The 17,206-nt window shown below is 46.9% G+C and overlaps 1 protein-coding gene across 1 annotated transcript in view; it reads right to left on the reverse strand.

Moving 5' to 3' along the window:
* DHX29 (DExH-box helicase 29) overlaps positions 1 to 17,206 on the reverse strand; it is a 1,004,292-nt gene that overhangs the window by 600,683 nt on the left and 386,403 nt on the right. Inside the window, exon 6 of the mRNA XM_085631302.1 lies at positions 13,692 to 13,868. Within this exon, the coding sequence (XP_085487428.1) occupies positions 13,692 to 13,868 (177 nt within the window). The remainder of the gene's footprint in view (positions 1 to 13,691; positions 13,869 to 17,206) is intronic.

The raw sequence follows: 17,206 nt of genomic DNA on the forward strand, positions 1-17,206 counted from the left end.
GGATGGCGTCCTTGTGTGCTGCGTGGCTGTCCGGGGTCTGTTCACTGTGCCATTTCTTCTCTAGCTTCCGGCAAGCTTGCTTGGAGGCTAGGAGTTCTGGGGTGAACCAGCTGGCCCTCTTGCTGGTGTCTCTGTAGGGGGGTTTCTTCAGTGGGACAAGGGTGTTGGCGCAGTCCTCGATCCAGCGTCTGAGGCTGTGGGCAGCGTTGTCGGTGTTGGAGGGTACGGTGGGTGGGCTGAGAGCGAGGTTTGAATGTAGTTGATCTTTGGTGATTTTGCTCCAGCAGTGGCGGGGGATCTGTTGGGTGTGGTGGTGTGTAAGGCAAAACGGGCACAGGGTTACCGGGGCAACGAGGGGGAAAAACCAGGCAGAGAGCAAGTACAGGCAGCAGGGGAGGACAGAGAACAGCAGTCACAGACACAACAATGACGGTAAAGGCAGTACAGGCAATACAGTAAATGGCGGAAGATGAAACAAACCTACCTACGGCCTTCCACTGCCCACCAGGGATGAGGCGCAGGTGGTAGCCTGCGGTTGGAGTAGGGCCTCGAACTTCCTCAGCAGCGGCAGCTGGGGCAGGGACACACAGGCAGTGCTGTGCGGAGGGGGAGCGACCTACCAGGTAGGGTCAAGGGTCAATCCTTCTCCACATTGCTCTCCTCCTCGCTTCTGGGCTGTTCTCTCCGCTCCTCCGGTCCAAGACAAAACTGCTGCTCTTCCGGGATCCCTTCATATGCCACTGGCCCCGCCTCCCCGTTTTCCCATTATCTCTTGTCTTCCTCTGGTGGGATTCCTCCCTGTACGTAAGAGGCAGTGGAAGAGATTAACCCTTTCTCTCCCTGCCTTCGGGTATCGTTGTCGCTCTGCTTCTGATAGGAAGGAGTGGTAGGGTGTCTATGGAGGCGGCCTCCTCACAGTCCCACATAACTGCTCTCCTTGACACCTCCCCACCCCACCTACCTGATCATGTGCTGTATATGTGAATGGTGTCCTCTACGTGGACACAGCAACAGTGGAACAGGATGGTGGGTTCCATGCTCAAGAGTGAAGACCATACATCTTTCTTCATCCTCAGAACAGTTCCTCAGACCTGCACCTTGGCCATCTGGTAGCAGTTTCACCCTTGTCTGGGTTTATGGGTTATATGATACATCCATTCCAAGACCTGCTCAGCAACAGAAACCTGGAGGGACCTGCTCTTTGTGCAGAGTTTAAAGCATGTGCTGTTCTGTCTGCTTGGTCACAGCCAGACCTTAATTGGGACATCTGGCTTTGGCCAGTTACGATTCTTAACCTCCATTCAGACCTTGTCTTCATGTTCTGGGTCCGTCAGTTATTAGTAGGCCATTCTCTGGTGTGTAACTTTCATTTGTCGCTGGTTTCAGTGGTTTTGATTACTTGTGCACGGCTCATTACATGGCAGGTTTTGCTCTTTGGGTGGATACACTTCACACAAGAGTATTATCAAACAAACTAGGCTTGCTTCCGGGTATGAGGATTTGTAATTTGTAACTTGGATAAACATAACAACAGAGTAGCACTCAGTAGAGGTAAGTGTTCCAACTTGTTCCACAGCCATTGTTCTGTAAGAGAGAACTACTGAAGGTGGATTGATAGACAAGCAACTTTAAAGTACTATAAGGATGCTGTGGAAAGGTTAAGAATAAGATTTGGAACACTGGGATCGAGTAGAAGAGAAACAAAAGAAAAGGGAAATGATAAATAAAAATCGATATTTGAAATACAAGTATAGCTCTATGTAACAGTGTCTCCAACTGAGGAGCGGGAAAAAGATATTAGCATAACCTGTATATAATCAAAGGAAAGGAAACGTGTGACACTACTCCATTGATGCCTCCTGCCCCTTTTAAAATTAATGATGGAGAGAAGAAATGGTTAATACCTTTTACTCGGCAATGTACCAGTGCAACTAAAGTAGAGGTCAGCAAAAGAGAAAAATAAAAGACCGTCATTATGCTCAACTTCTTCGAACTCATTCCCGATAACATGAACTCAATAGAAAATACCGATTTGGAAGCATCTGACTTCCTCTGGGGTTAGGAGATGGGTAAGTTTCTAGTGAACTTAAAAAACCTACGAACCCCTCTTCCAGAAATTACTGTTAGACCAAGGAACTTTGTGACCACTTACATTCTCCCAAAATATTAAATCGAACATAGCGGTGTATTTAAGAAGCTGCTTATTGTACAATGGGCAGAAGGAAAAATGGCATTGTTATTATGTTTGGCTATAGTTCCCTTATATCTTTCTTGAAGAAATCGCAGAGGCTAGTACGTCTTCTCCAAAATCAAGACATTTTGAATTGCATTTGTACCATAGAAGGTGACATATCTGTACTGTAAGTGAACACCTATTTGTTTTGTAGAATAGCTCTCATCTTTATTGGGTGTAATTAATATGTCACACTACATTTGAGTTCCACTAACTTTACCACTCCCTTGAATACAGCTTACTGCTCAACCGTGCTACCCCTGAAGAGGCCAATAAACTAGTTTCCACTTACACAGGTGAGTGCAGCCCTGTCTATTCCCATGATACACTAGAGTTAAAAATCTACATTATCCACCAAGGGTAGTGCCTAGGAAGATGCTACAGGGCCTGAAGAAGAATGCCTGACAAAGGCTTAGAAAAAATGGCGATCCTACAAACGTTTGGCCGAATCACCGGTAAACAAACTCTTATTTCAGTGTGAAACATCTAGGAGACGCAAGGAACTAAGGGGCATATTTACAAGGCGGCGATAGAAAATTATCGCCGCTTTTGCGGCCGTTTTCAGCCGAAAAGCAGTGATAATTTTATCGCCTACTTAGCAAGGTCACGCTAACGCGTGAAACCTTGCATTAGAGCACGTATTCTGAACGCCCAGCTTTGCATCTCAAATGTGATGCAAAGTGGGCGTTCCTGACCTGACAGGAGCGACATTTCTCCTATCATCAAGCCCCACGCTATGAAGCATAGCGGCAAGAAAAGTAGCGATAACCCCTGTTATCGCTACTTTCCTTACGCCTGCTTCAGGACTGACTTAGCTATGATATCCTATGGAAGGTGGATATCATGGCTAAGTTTGTGAGGCCCTATCAACAAGCTAACGCCACATTTCGTGAGATTATCGCTGGGTTTCCACAGATAATCTCACGCTAGGCAGTTAGCGCTAGGATTTTTATCGCTTTTGAGATAAGCGTTGCTAATAGCACGCTATCTCTGCGATAAAAATCCACGTTAGCCGGCGATAATTATCCTAGCGCTAAGTGCGCTTAGCGATAGTTATCGCCGGTTGTTGCTGATATGCCCCTAGGGGGCATATTATCAAGCCAGGTGATAAAATTATCGCCGCTTTAGTGGCAGAAAACTGCCGCTAAAACGTTGATAATGGGCTTGATAATATGCTCTATGGAATTCCAATTGAAGCTCAGGTTAGATAGATGTCCTTCACATCTAACATGGGCTTCTATTGGAATTCCATAGAGCATATTATCAAGCCCATTATCGTCGTTTTAGCGGCAGTTTTCTGCCGTGAGCGGCGATAATTTTATCACCTGGCTTGATAATATGCCCCTTTAGCTATTTTGGTGTTATCTTCAGTATGTATGGAATCTAAATATTTCAATGAAAATATTGTAGCTGCACCATTATAAAAAAAAAAAAAATTCAGCACAAAGTGAAAATTGCTGATCATTAAACAGGGGTTTGTTTGCAGCAAAAACTATTTGTAAATATGCCTGCTTGATACAAGAAAGGAGTGCTGTTAGTCGAGAGCAATCATGCCACTAGAACATTACTGTGTCTCACTTTGAGGGGGGCGAGCCACTGAATGTTAAAAGTCAAGCTCGAGCCTGAAGCCTGGCTCTGGCTCTGGCTCAGCTCGAGGTCCTGTTCGCACCTCGAGCCCATAACGAGCCATGGCTTCTGCCCGTCGCCCTCTCCGTACCCTGGCCGTGGCGTTAAGGACAGAGTTATCGACTTAGGAGGAGTCTCGGTCTGGGCTCCGCATTCTGTGATTCCGAGCAGATCACTTAATGTCTCCTTTCCTATAAGTAATGAATGGTGAACATGTGTAATGTAACGGGAGCTTATGTAAAGCGCTCAAAAGTCGGTCGAGTTCGCGCTATATAAAAGGTGCACAAAGAGGTACAAACAAAGCCTTAACATAAATACTGTTACTCTATTATACTCTGGACCAGTACATGGTTTACATGACAATTTTCTTACCTCTTACTTTGCAAAAGGTTCATCATGTTTTAAAAAAAGTATCGCTGTTAATAAAGTACTTCTGAGTGCAGTTCTGTGATTGTCTTAATGTCCACCATTCCAAGTGCTAAAAAAACAACTTTCTTTTTCATTTTGAGACCGTATGAACGTGATGTTTCGTGTATGATTTACATAGCGAATATTTTCTGGGCTCGGATGGTACATGGGCTGTAAGGTCCGAGCCAGGCCCTCGGCTCGGCTCTCCCTGTTAATTTGTTGGCTCTCCCACCTCTAGACATACTGTATTACACTCCCAGTGCTGACGACTCATAGCACCCATACAACCCATCAATGATTATGTATAGTTTCAAAATGGCTGTTTGTAAGAGCCTTCCATACTGCCCCATTGCAGCCTGTACTGGAGCTGGTTATACGGGGAGCTCAGAGTATAGAGTCTGGTACTTCTCCAGGCTGTATCGAGGGACCTCTAGTAACGTCCTGTGGCACTGCACCGTATTTCACCCAGCTCGGGAGCTCGGCTCTACAGGGACCTCTAGTAACGACCTGCGGTAGTGCACAGATTGTACCCAGCAACACAGCCTGGCTCTACAGGGACCTCTAGTAACGGCCTGTGGTAGTGCAGCATAGTGCACCCCGCACTAGAGCCTGGCTCTACAGTGACCTCTAGTAACGGCCTGCGGAACTGTCTCCTTTTACGCTCTGCCTGGTGCCTCCACTGGGGGTCAACGGGGAGCTTCTGTCATGGAGTGTGGTGCTTCTTCTCGCTGGATCATCCAACGCTATAGCCTGGATCGAGGCACGCCATCTCTGGAGCCGGCTCTGCAGGGACCTCTAGTAACGGCCTGCGGGAGTGCGCCATAGTGCCCAGCACTAGAGCCTGTCTCTACAGGGACCTCAAGTAACGGCCTGCGGGAGTGCACCCCGCACTAGAGCCTGGCTCTCCAGGGAGAGAATCACTGACAAGTGCCTCATCTTTTTGTTACCGTTCAGTTCCATGAAAACCATTATCCGATAATAGCACAGTCACTCTGGTGCCATGATGAAAGCAGGAATGCCAAGATATTGATAGGGTATATGTATCTGTCCCAGACACTCTTGTGGCTTAACAGTGACTTTTCTTAGGTCTCATTTCTCTTTGCAATAGCTGGAAACAAAATACTGTGAATGGGCAGGTAACCCATCTCCGTTGTTAAGGTGTTTGGTAGTTTCTATTCCACCGTTTTTTATGTCTTCCTTCATTATCTGACCAGCTAGAGCATGCTTGACCGTGGGCAGTGGACCACAAAAATGTTCTTTCTATGTTGAAGTTTACGTGATTTTAGAACCAGGACATATACCACACAATTTCTGGTGCTGGTCTTTTTTTAAAATAAAAACACCATGCTTGTGCAGGGAGGAGAGAGCAGTGCAAGACGACATACAGGAACTAGGAAATATCTACCAATAGGGACTACAACTACCCTATTGCAGTAGCCAACAAATCTGCACTACATGCATCCAAGGGGATCACCATACCAGAGGGCCTCATCGGTCATGTACTCACATCAGGGCAGAGGGTGCTCATAAGCAAATAACAGTAGGTTATTTACACTTAAAAAAAAAATTCCAAGAAAGTGGGGTGGGAGACTCATCCTCTCATCACAAATGGACACCAATTACATCAGATAAATGGATACACAAACAAGAGACAACACTCATAACGCAGGAGGTGAATGATCTCTTCAGAAACAGGGCAATAGAGAAAGGTACTTTAGATTTGAATGGTTTTTGCAGCAATTTAATCGTAATTCCTTTTGGAGTTACCGCCCTCTCTTAAACCTCAAGCTTTTAAACAATTTACTCATGTACAGACACTTCAAGATGGAAGGGGTGAATTGCTTGAGTGATTCCTTTAGAATGGAGAATGGTTCAGGTGGTAGATCTGAAGGATGCTTAACTCTCAGTTACTAGTCAGCTTTCCCACTGACAATTTCTTCAATTCAGGTGGAAGGACACACTGTATTGTTTTGCAATCTCTCCCTTTCAGTCGGTCATGGCCTGCTGATGTTTCACAAAACTCTTAAAACCAGTAGCGGGTTTCTCGAGACCTCACAGGGTTTGCATTCTGGTTGATCAAAATGACATATCAGTAATGGCCAACTCTCACATCATCTTCACACACATATCTTGGGTGGTACCTGTGCTTCAACAATTGTATTTTGTCCCCTGTCAGTGACCGAATGGGAGAATGATTTAGACTGGTGCCAGCGAGCAGAAGAGGTAGCATACAAAAGCAGGGTGTGTGTGAAGAAATGGGAAAAAATATGGTCTCCATGGCGCAGATACTAAAGTGCGTAGGCCTAGGGCCCGCAATATTGTTCCACTTACTCTGCAATGTATGATAATGTATCTGCTGTAACTTATCTCCTGGTCTTGGCAAGAACTGTTACTTTACTATCATGCTTATTCCTATGACAATTGTATTTGTCCAATACCCCCTACGCTATACTTTAATTATCAACAAACCGTGTGATGTATAGGCATATATGCTTCATAATGTACTGTCTTATGAGCTTGTTCAATAAAAAGATTTTTTTTTTAAATTGGATTTTGTGATAAAACAAAAGAAATGTGCCCTAGCTCCATATTAAACTATTCAGTTCCCAGGGTTTATAATAGATTCTGTCAAACAATCTATTTTTCTTCCTCAAAAGAAGGTAAAACTAATAACGAAGGAAATAAGGGTGGCACTACTCAAGGTTGACAGATTTTCCCTCAAAAGGTTGGCTAAGATTCCAACTCTGCTACATTATCGTACCCTTCTACATCTGGAGGCCTAGCATAGAAAAGACATTTTTGGCCACCTGCTTTCATCATGGTAGAGACCACTACCAGCAAAGCAGGTTGGGAGGCACGTAGCAGGAACACGATTACAGGAGGAAAGTAGTGCATAAAAGCAGTGGCGGCTGCTGCCAAAATAAAGTGGGAGGGTGGGGTTCAGGGGAATAATAATTAATAAAAACCGACTAACCTGCCGCTGACGCTGCCTCGGTGCTTCTTTGCCACACAGCACAGGCTCCCAGAGTCTCTCCCCAATCCAGACGCTGCTGTTGTGCTATTACCCAGCATGAGAGAAGCGCCAGGATTGGCCTATGCGGGCTGTTTTGATGTTCACTCATGCAGAGGGAGGCTGTGCCTTTACTCCACCTGGCTGTACAACACAGCTGAGTTGGGGAAACCTAAGTGCACATGTTGGTTTGGCTATCCTAAGTCGGCTGGCTAAACCGACATGCACACTTACAGTGCCCATCACTCCTCTCCGCCTCCACCCTGCCCTTCCCTAGGCTGCCATTGGCTCAGTCAGTCAGTGAAAAATAAAATGATAATAAAAATGTTATATGCATTTTATTTTTCATTTACTGGCTCTGAGCAGTGAGGCAACGCTCCTCCGCCATTACGGAGGAGCCACCGCTGCATAGAAGAGCAACGATGTTATAATAAACTATTTAGAGCAACTTGCTGATTCATTTGTGGTAAAAAGATTGACCCACAGCAAGGTGAAATTTTGCATTCTCTTATGAATGGACAACATATCAGCTGCCCATTACATAAACAAGTTGGGCAGGGCAAAATCTAAGGGTCTAGTAGTCCTGGTCTACAAAATCTGTCACTTTTGTCTAGACAGGGGAATAATGCTCAAAGCAGACTATCTTCCAGGCATTTCTAATTCAGTGGCAGATTAGGGTTCCAGATTTCTGCAAAACAGAAGTGACTGGTCTCTGGGCTGCTAAGTTTTCTACAGGATCCATCGCCTTAGGGGTCTACTTCAGACAGACTTATTACCTCCTGTCCCTGTCAGACGTTTTTTTGGTTCCACAGCTGGAGGCAATATCTAGAGGTGAAAGTAGTAGATGTGCTCCTTCAGTATGGGGAATTTGCAAGGTATCACCTTGCCTCCATTTCACAACGATTCTGAGGACTGATACACGCCTGGAGAGATTTGGCATTTGCTGTCTTGGTGACCTCTTTCTGACCAACTCAAGTCTGGTTCTCTCAACGTCTAGAACTCTCAATAGACTTCCCCATAACACTACAATTTTCTCATCTTCTACAGGATTCCTCAAAGTTCTCCTCAGAACTCAGTTTTGCAAGGACAACTATATCTACTTGCCTGGAGGATTTCAAGTTGTCTTGCCATGTCCTGGGACTTTCACAGGCAGTATTGTCAGTTGTCAATGTTCCCTGGGCTCCTTCAACTAGATCAAGTCACAAATATGTCTGGTCAGTCTCAGTTGGCTGGTTCGTGGAACAACAGATCCCATATCTGGCTTAACAGTAGATGTAGTATATTTCCTTTTATCCTTATTCACAATGGATAGAGCCTATAAAAGAGTTAATTATTATATATCTGATCATATAATGGTTAAAGGGGAAGCAAATGGAAAACATTTCTTTGTCTGCAGGGCCTTTAAGTCAATTTGTCTGAAGCTTCCTCCAAAGCCAAAATATTCTTCTGTATGGGATATGAAGTTGGTATTAGATTTACTCTTGTCATGGCCTGACAATAATTATCTTTCTTTAAAACAGTTATCAGCCTAACTGACTAGGTTACTCTCTCTTATAGCAATCAAAACGGTTTCTGGTGTCGGAGCATTTGGGGTGCATAACAAATCTTTTCCCCCACAATGTTATTTTTTTTTTATTACTAGATGCACCGAACCTTTGCCTACTTCTGTTTTTTTTATCCAGCATTCCCAGATTCTAAAATAATTTGAGTGTAGTTAAATGTTTTTGTTCCTATGAATGCCAAAAGTCTGCTTTTTGTTATCCTTCAGATTCACAACTTCTAGTTTCTTTTAATACCCTTATGCTTCAGTCTCTCCTTTGACTCTGGCAAGATGAGTCAGATCGATCATGGCTGAGGCGGGCATCAACGTTTCCCTTTTTGATGCTCCCTCAACATGAGAAGCCATGGCGTCACGGCTTATCTTTTCTTTGGATCTCTAGAGTATCTTGAAAGCAGCAGATTGATTGAGCAAGATTCAAAGTTTCATAATCGAGCCTCCGGTCTTGTACTAGAATGGACATTTTGCACACTAACGTGACAGGAGGTATGAAAACTATTAAAGACAGAGTTGAAAATAATCCCAGCCCTTTCTGTCCTCCAAATATAATACTGAATTTCTCTCCAGTAGTTTGAATGGAGCTTTATGCTCTTTGGCTTTGGAAAGGTGATCCAATCAATGTTTTTACTTTAATGAACAATGTTGATTTATGGCTTTTAGTTGAACAACTTCAGACCTTTCAAGGAGGAAGAATTTCGACTTTCGGCAGTTTTACTTTTTCTTCATTTACGTTTACAAAGTTGTTATTCTGATAAAAAAAGAGGGCTTTTGCTGTTCTTCAGATGAAGTTATGCTTCACAGTATGCTATGATTAGGTAATGTATTATGAGGTCACACCAAGACTGCACTGCTGATATTCTGTTTATATATGCTTGTGAAGGTTTTTCATCCATATCAGGTGATTCACTTGTTTTTCTTTGCTGCCAGAGTTTCAGTAAATGAGAATTTAGTCATAATCTATACCTCCGTGTATTTAATAGTAGCCTAGTCGTCTGTCACATCTGTGGGAGAGATTTCCATTGTGCACTACTTCCTATTTGAATTATAGTCAATACGCCTCCTGAAGCTGTTATCGCCTGACCTCCCATCAGCAGCATTGTGCTGGGCACAGGCTTTCCTTCATTTGCCTGGGTTAAGTCCTCATGCAAATGGGGGAAACACTCCTTTTAGATCACGCAGGCTTAAAATCTGTGTCAGCATATTATCCCTATTACAGAAAAGACTGCACTAGCACCTGTAGCCCCTCCTCTAACTCGGAAAAAATTGGAGGCACAGAAAATAGGTGCAAATGCAAGTTGCACCTGCAGGACGCTTCCACAGTACAACCCCTGGTCTTAAAAAGCATAAGAACATGGTATAACCCTTTGAGACAGTGATAGAAATAAAAGATTATTGATGATTGGCACTTTACTTACAGACACTTAAAAACATAAAACAAATGAGCAAACAATAGGTTGAGTGACCATGGGCTGAAAAATAAAAACTGACAGTACGGGTTAATGGAGTTCTATCCACTGAGTTTCCCATTGGGAGGGGAACCCGTCAGGAGTGCCCTTTGTATCCCCTCCTGTTCCTCCTCATTCTGGAACCACTGCCCTGTGTAGTCCGTGACCATGCAAATATTAAAGGCTTCCGCATCGCCGGGTCTACGATCCAGGACAAAAACATCTCGATATATGCAGATGACATCCCCTTATACCTCACTCGGCCAGAAGAGACGATCCCTACGGTATTACAAGTCTTTGAAAGATATGGTGACCACTCACGATACACCATAAACTGGGATCAATCGGTTTTATCCCCAAAGGTGGATACCTAAACCTGTCAGCCCTACTCAGGACACTGCGAACAGGTAGGGAAGGATTTCAATACTTTGGGATTTATGTAACACCAAACCTAGAGAGGTGTTTTGGACTAATCTAAAGAGGGTACAGGTGGAATTCCATGCAGACGCAGACTGTTGGAAGGCACTACCCTTAACACTACTGCGCAGAGTAGCCATGTTTAAAATGGTCACCTTCCCGAAATTACTATATATTCTGCACAGCACCTACTGTAAGATCGCCTACGAGATACTCGCCAAAATTGACAATAGGTTAGGAAATTGTTATCGAATAACAAGCATCCCAGGGTGGTCCTTAGGACATTACAGCGCAATCAGTATAATGGTGGTATCACCATCCCAGATATTAGAGCTTACTATTGGGCTACCCATCTGATTGTTCTCAATGACTGGGGCTATATGACTGGTGACCGCCCCACCTATGCGCTAGAGAAACCCCAATTCCACACTGGGCCTTTCAACATTATCTTTACAGGGGTAGAGGGGACGGGGTGGCTCCAGCCTACAAGTCAAGAGAAGATTGAGGGATGGTTCAAGACAAATAGATATATATGATGGGCAGAGATTTAAGGAGCTTGGAAAACTGAGGGGCTTTGCTTCTTGGGGGTGGTCTTATCTCCTTCCAAACCCTTCAGTGAGATTACCAACTCCATGACACACAATACTTTAGATACCTACAACTTGGGGCAAGAGGCGGTTAAAGCAGATCTCCTGGAATATGCGCCCTTGGAGGTCAGATACCCTGAAGAAATTGAGAGACTAGTGGGAAACTGAAGTGAGGGAATGGGATGACTTAGATTGGGAAGCAGCATTGATGCACCCGAGTAAGGTGGCAATTAAATCCAGGCTGAGGCTCATTCATTCCAAATACTCCACCAGGCCTACTACGATCGGGCATGCCTGCATAGGAAAGGTACAGCAGCATCCCCAGACTGATTGCGATGTAGGGGGCATAGAATGGACTTCTTCCATACCCTTTAGACCTGCCCAGCCATACAACCAAATTGGCAAAAGATACTGCATGAGCTGGTTAAGAGTGTAAGGGCATCCCTGCCTTTTGAACCATAGATGTCCTTCTTGGTAAACCCACCACTGTGGATGTCAAGCGTGCAAAGCTGCTCTTCTGTAACCTAGCCCTGGTGGTGGAAAAGAGGAAAGTGGAAAAGCATTGGGGCTCCTCTGAGACACCGTTCCTGCCAGAGTGCAAGGTGGGGATGAATTTATACACGGCAGCAGAAAGAGTGACTTATAAAAGCAGGGGATGCCCGCATAAATTCTATAAGATCTGGGGCAGCTGGATAAAATATTATGATCTTGAGCTGATGAAGGAAGGAAATGAGGCTCTATCTGTTTAGGACTAATGTTTAGCAAGATGCACTTATATGTAACTGTCTCATTGTAATTGCTTGTCTGGTTGCTCCCCAGCCATCATCTACAACATATGTGATGACTGTCACTGAACTGCTGCCTTTCTGAACTGTTTACTTTCTTGTTGTTGGCACATGTTCATGCCTCTTTTGTCATATATTTTTTTTAAACAAAAGAAACATTTTCTTTTTTAAAAGAATGACAACTGACAGGCAGGGACAAAGTTGGCAGTGAGAACAAAACCACCATCAGTAAAAAATGCAACAAGGATCCTATGGAAAATCAAACTCAAGTCGATATCAACTGCACCAATTATGAATGCAGTAGTGCAGCGCCAAGGGTTCGACTGGGACAGAAAATAGGGCAAGGCACCAAAGTAAATGTGCCCCCCGTTAATTAAGCAGATAGTCAAAGAAGTGCCCCACATTTGAAGGTAAGCTGTTTTGAGCTTGTAAATACATGCTGTACATGTGTTTTGCATGGCATGGGAGACTGCATGCATTTGTGCTTGATGCAGGCAATGTTTTTATAATATAAGGGAAATAAACAAACACTGAACCATCAAGTCATAAAACAGGACCACATAAAGTCAAGACACAGGCCCACATACTCTGACCAGTCAGACCAGCACTTCGGACACTGGTAGACCCTGGCAATTCCTCAAAGCGCTACTAGAGGTCCCTACTCCTACTGGCACATGCATATTATCTAAAAGGCCAAAACACATCAGCGTGTTAGTTCAACAATGCCCCAGCACTCCGAGAACGCTCCAATTTTGAGAATTCGTAGGAGTGAGATATCGAATCAGTGTAGTCGATATCAAAGGAGGTGATGTCACACAAACGTCAACATCAATGATAAAACAAGACAAGCAAAATAATTAAAAAAATAACAAATATAATTATTCAACTAATAAGAAGACCACAAAAATCCACTAACAAATGCTCAGGGCTTTCAAACGTAATGGTGCGTGGTTTCCAGTGTGGTAGAACGGTCTCCTGTTTTCTTTTCAGTTCCCAGGAGCAGGTCTGCAGACAGCAGAGCTCAAAATCAAGCCTTTCTTACAAGATGATAAATGTAACCTGTTGTGAGAGCTCAACATGACCACCAAATGTGAGAGTCTCACTGGCAATGAGTGAGACTTAAGGTCTTTGCATCAATAATTTCTAAATATAAAACGTCCTGTTTATATCATACCATAACTTACACACCACTTTCTGGAGAACAGCCCATTCAAAGCTTTGTGGACATTGGGTAGATTGCTATTTGTCCCATCTGACTCATGCAGCTGTCGTCACAGCTGCATGCAAGACATCGGCCAATTGGCAATCAAAAGATCTCCATCTTTACACGCGTTTCTAATTTCACTCCAAAAGTGTGTGGTAAACTGGTAACGACACATTTCCTTCAGTAGGCATAAAACGCAGAAACAGATGCAGAAATGTGTTACTGGAAAATTTTCCAATTAACACAAAATCGTGAAAGTGGGGTGACGTCGTTACCGCTGGATAGTGCCAACTCATAAAGCACACCCCAAGTAAGTGCTTTCTACATGATGAGACCATGCACTGCAGATGGATCATTCTGTGAAGAGGAGAAAATGTTAAAGAACAGTCTCCTTACGAAATTCGATTTAGAAACTTACAGGGTCGAACTTCTCCTCCTCGACAGACAGTTTTTTATCTTCATCACTTTCTTGGTCTTGTTCCACATAGCGCAAAATCCAATCCTTCACCACATCGTCCTCCTTTTCTACAGCACCTTCTTCTTCTACAGCATTTTGTTCTTTTTCCTCACTATCAGTTTTTTTTCCTGCAGCACTCTAGAAGGAGGAAAGCACTGAAATGTCAGACCTGGGAAAAGATCTTAAAGAAAACATCATGAGAGTTCATAATTTGCACTGCAATAATGGGGGTACTGGACACATTTACTTTGCCATTTTACAGTCAAGCAACAGTTTCATCATTTAATTAATTTTTTTGTTGAAAGGAGTTAAAACATAATACATGGAACCGTGCCCATATCATAGCAATTACAAACCATTGCCTCAAATTGACAACGTTGTTTGTGTTCTTGCTACAAATCCCAAGACGACTGAAGACGGCTGCAGCAATCTCTTAACATTCTTAACATGCGACTTGGTCACAAATCCCTAGTGTAGAGGTGGGGGGGGGGGGGGGGGGGGGGAGAGGCAGGCAGTATCCAAGAGGAGCATCATTCAGGGAATAATGTTGTGTTTTTAGGGGAAAAACACAATAGGTGAGTGCGCTGCTCTCTAATGGACCATCAGTAACATCTCCTCAAATTCCCCAATTTCTGATAAAGGATCAGACTGTGGCTGCCTATAGGAAGCTAACAATTGTGTGTTTGACTGAATTTTTAAAAGGAACAACTAAACCTAATTGCAGAGTTTGAACTGTTAAATATGTTTAGAGGCCGAAGTGTCAAGATGACAGTCGCACTCAGAGTGCTCCGGACCCCCTTCGTCATCCACCGTGCATCCGCCGCTGACTGCTGCCATCTGCCCCTGTTCATTGCTGCCAGAGACTCTCTACACCTCTTGCTGAGCCCCGGTATATTTTTCCATAAGAATAGAGCCTCCATCGGCCAGTTTCAACCCTGCCGGCCGCCGAGTGCACAAAATGACAGCTCCGCTGGCGGCCCGCTCCGGCGCTGAGGGGCCTGGGTGCCGCTGATTCCTCCTCCAACGGGGCCCTTCCAGTGGCGAGGGTAGCGGCTGCACCTACCTGGAGCTCGAGGGGGGCCTGGACTTGTAGCCAGCCCATCACTGACAGCGTGCAGTGAGTCGTGGTGCCGGGGGCAAGAGGGAACTCGGCTGCCATTGTCGGGCAGCGGCACAGGGGGAGGATTGTTGCGGATTCCCTATCGTGCCTGGAGCCGGCCCTGCCGGCCCTCTGAGCGCTGCCGGGTGAGATTTGCCTTTTTTCCCTACCTCGTGACTGTGCCTCGGCCTGCCGACTCCCGCTGCGATTCACGCAGGCTCTGCTGCCGATGCCCTAAGGGGTTCGCCCCCTCACCCCCACACCTCCCTGCATTGCTCCCGGGACGCCGGGCCTGGTCTTGGCCCATGGAGGATTCCTGAACTGCGGGGGACAGTGGGCGTTGGTCCGGCCTTCTTTGCTGCTTTCTCTCGGCGCACTCCTCCCCCCCCCCATTCCGCTAATGATTGGATTGCGAGGAGTGGGGGCCTGCTGACGCCTGCCAGGAGGACCCACACATGCCTGCTGCCAATGCCCTGAGGGGCCAAACCCCCTGACTGCTGCAATGCTGACGCCGGGCCTGGTCTTGGCCCGGGGAAGACTTTTGGCCGGCGGGGGGCGGCGGGCTGTGGCTCGGCCTTCGCTGCTGATCCTCCGCTTGTTGCGCCCCCACGTCCGCTTGCCGCTGATGAGGCCCGGCGACCTGGTGGTGCATGGACTTCGGCTACCGGAGCGGGTTGCGGCGAGTATGCCCTGGACCCAGCCGGGAGCCCCAGTCGAGCCCCCCGGGGCTGATTGCGCCGTGGGTGTCCCTGGTGAGTGGGGCTGGGGATTGGGGATCGGCCACTACGTCGGGTGGCGGGGCAGAGGGGTGACCTGGTGTCCTCGCCCCCCCATACCTCCATTGTCACCCTGCGCTTCCAGCCTCCCTGCAGCCCTGGGCCGGCTCCTTCAGTCTACCATCATGGCCGGCCACCGACTTATCTCCTGACTGGGGGGTAGCTTCCCCTTTTGCGATCGACTGGGCTGCCCAGAGTCTGCTTTCTCGCGCTGCGGGAGCACCGACGCATCCAACGCTGCCGGTTCATCTGGGGCCCAGGGCTGCGAGTATCTCTCAGCTGGTGGAATCGAAAGGGGCCCTTCTGCTCTGGACCACGGTCCTCGGCTCCCCCTGGGCCTTTGTCCGATCCAACCCTCTAAACTGCTCTCCTAGGGGTGAGGCCGCTTCGGCCTGACTTGGGGGACTGGACTTGGAGTTTGTGGCCGTGGCTGTCGCCTGGGTTGGGACGGCCGCCCTCCGCTGGAGTATTTCGCCAGATCATGCCGTTGAGATTGGGTCACCGAGCCTTCCTTGGGCCTGTGGGGGAAGGTCTCGGGCGCCCGGACCGGAGTATCGATGGTCTGGGTGCAGACGGTTCCCCCTCCTCCTCTGCGGGAACATTGCTCGCCCTGCCTGTGTTGGTCGGATCCTGCCCTGGTGGCCATGGGCAGAAACTGCACCCTGCAGACTCCGGCTCCTCAAACCCAAACAAAAATGGATCAATTCACCACGTCGGACCGGGACCCTGGCGGTGGGGCGCCCAACGGGCCTGGCACCACTGGCAGCGAGATCACCACCATCCTTCAAGCGATAGGCGCGTCGCAAACATCGGTCGAAAACAAGATCGGAGAAGTAAGGGTCGATATGGCTCTCATTCGCCAGGACCTGTGCAACGCGACGGCTCGAGTCAAAGAGGCAGAGGCGGAGGACGCCATTGACCAACTTAAGACCCAGGTGGCGCGTCTCCAGACCCAGACCTCGGAGCTCCACCGAAGGGCTGAGGGTGCCGAAAACAGGTCATGGTGAAACAACTTACGCCTTGCAGGTTTTCCCTGAGGGAGTGGAGCAGGGTCGCGCTGACACATTTGTGGAAACCTGGGTGCGCTCCTGGATGCCTAAAGACTCCCTCTCACCCTGGTTCTCCGTTGAACGGACTCACCGCTCCTTGGCTCCCAAGCCTCCGCCCGGAGCCCCTGCCCGACCCATAATCCTGAGGGTTCTTAATTTCCAGGACAGACGCCATCCTCGGGGCGACCAGGGCACAGGGCCCGTTGTGGTTTCAGAACACTAGGATCATGGTCTTTCCAGATTACACCAGGGAGGTGCAGGCCCAAAGACGAACATACAATGAGGTTAAACAGAAGCTCCGTAACATGGGTCTCCGCTACGGCCTTCTTTTCCCGGCCCGGCTCCAGGTTATCTTCCAAAACAAAACAGTCTTCTTTGATAGCCCTCAGGCAGCATGGACTTGGCTCACCGAGGAGCAGCCCCTCATGAATCGGCTGGCCTCTTCCCCTGTGCATCTAGCCCCCTCGCAGCCACTCCCGACTCTGCCTAAGCCTCAGAGACGCCGGACTAGGTCCCGCAAGAAAAACGACCATCGGGGGGAGGCATCCCAAT

Source organism: Triturus cristatus, chromosome 2_1, assembly GCF_964204655.1.
Source record: "Triturus cristatus chromosome 2_1, aTriCri1.1, whole genome shotgun sequence".
Taxonomy (NCBI): domain Eukaryota; kingdom Metazoa; phylum Chordata; class Amphibia; order Caudata; family Salamandridae; genus Triturus; species Triturus cristatus.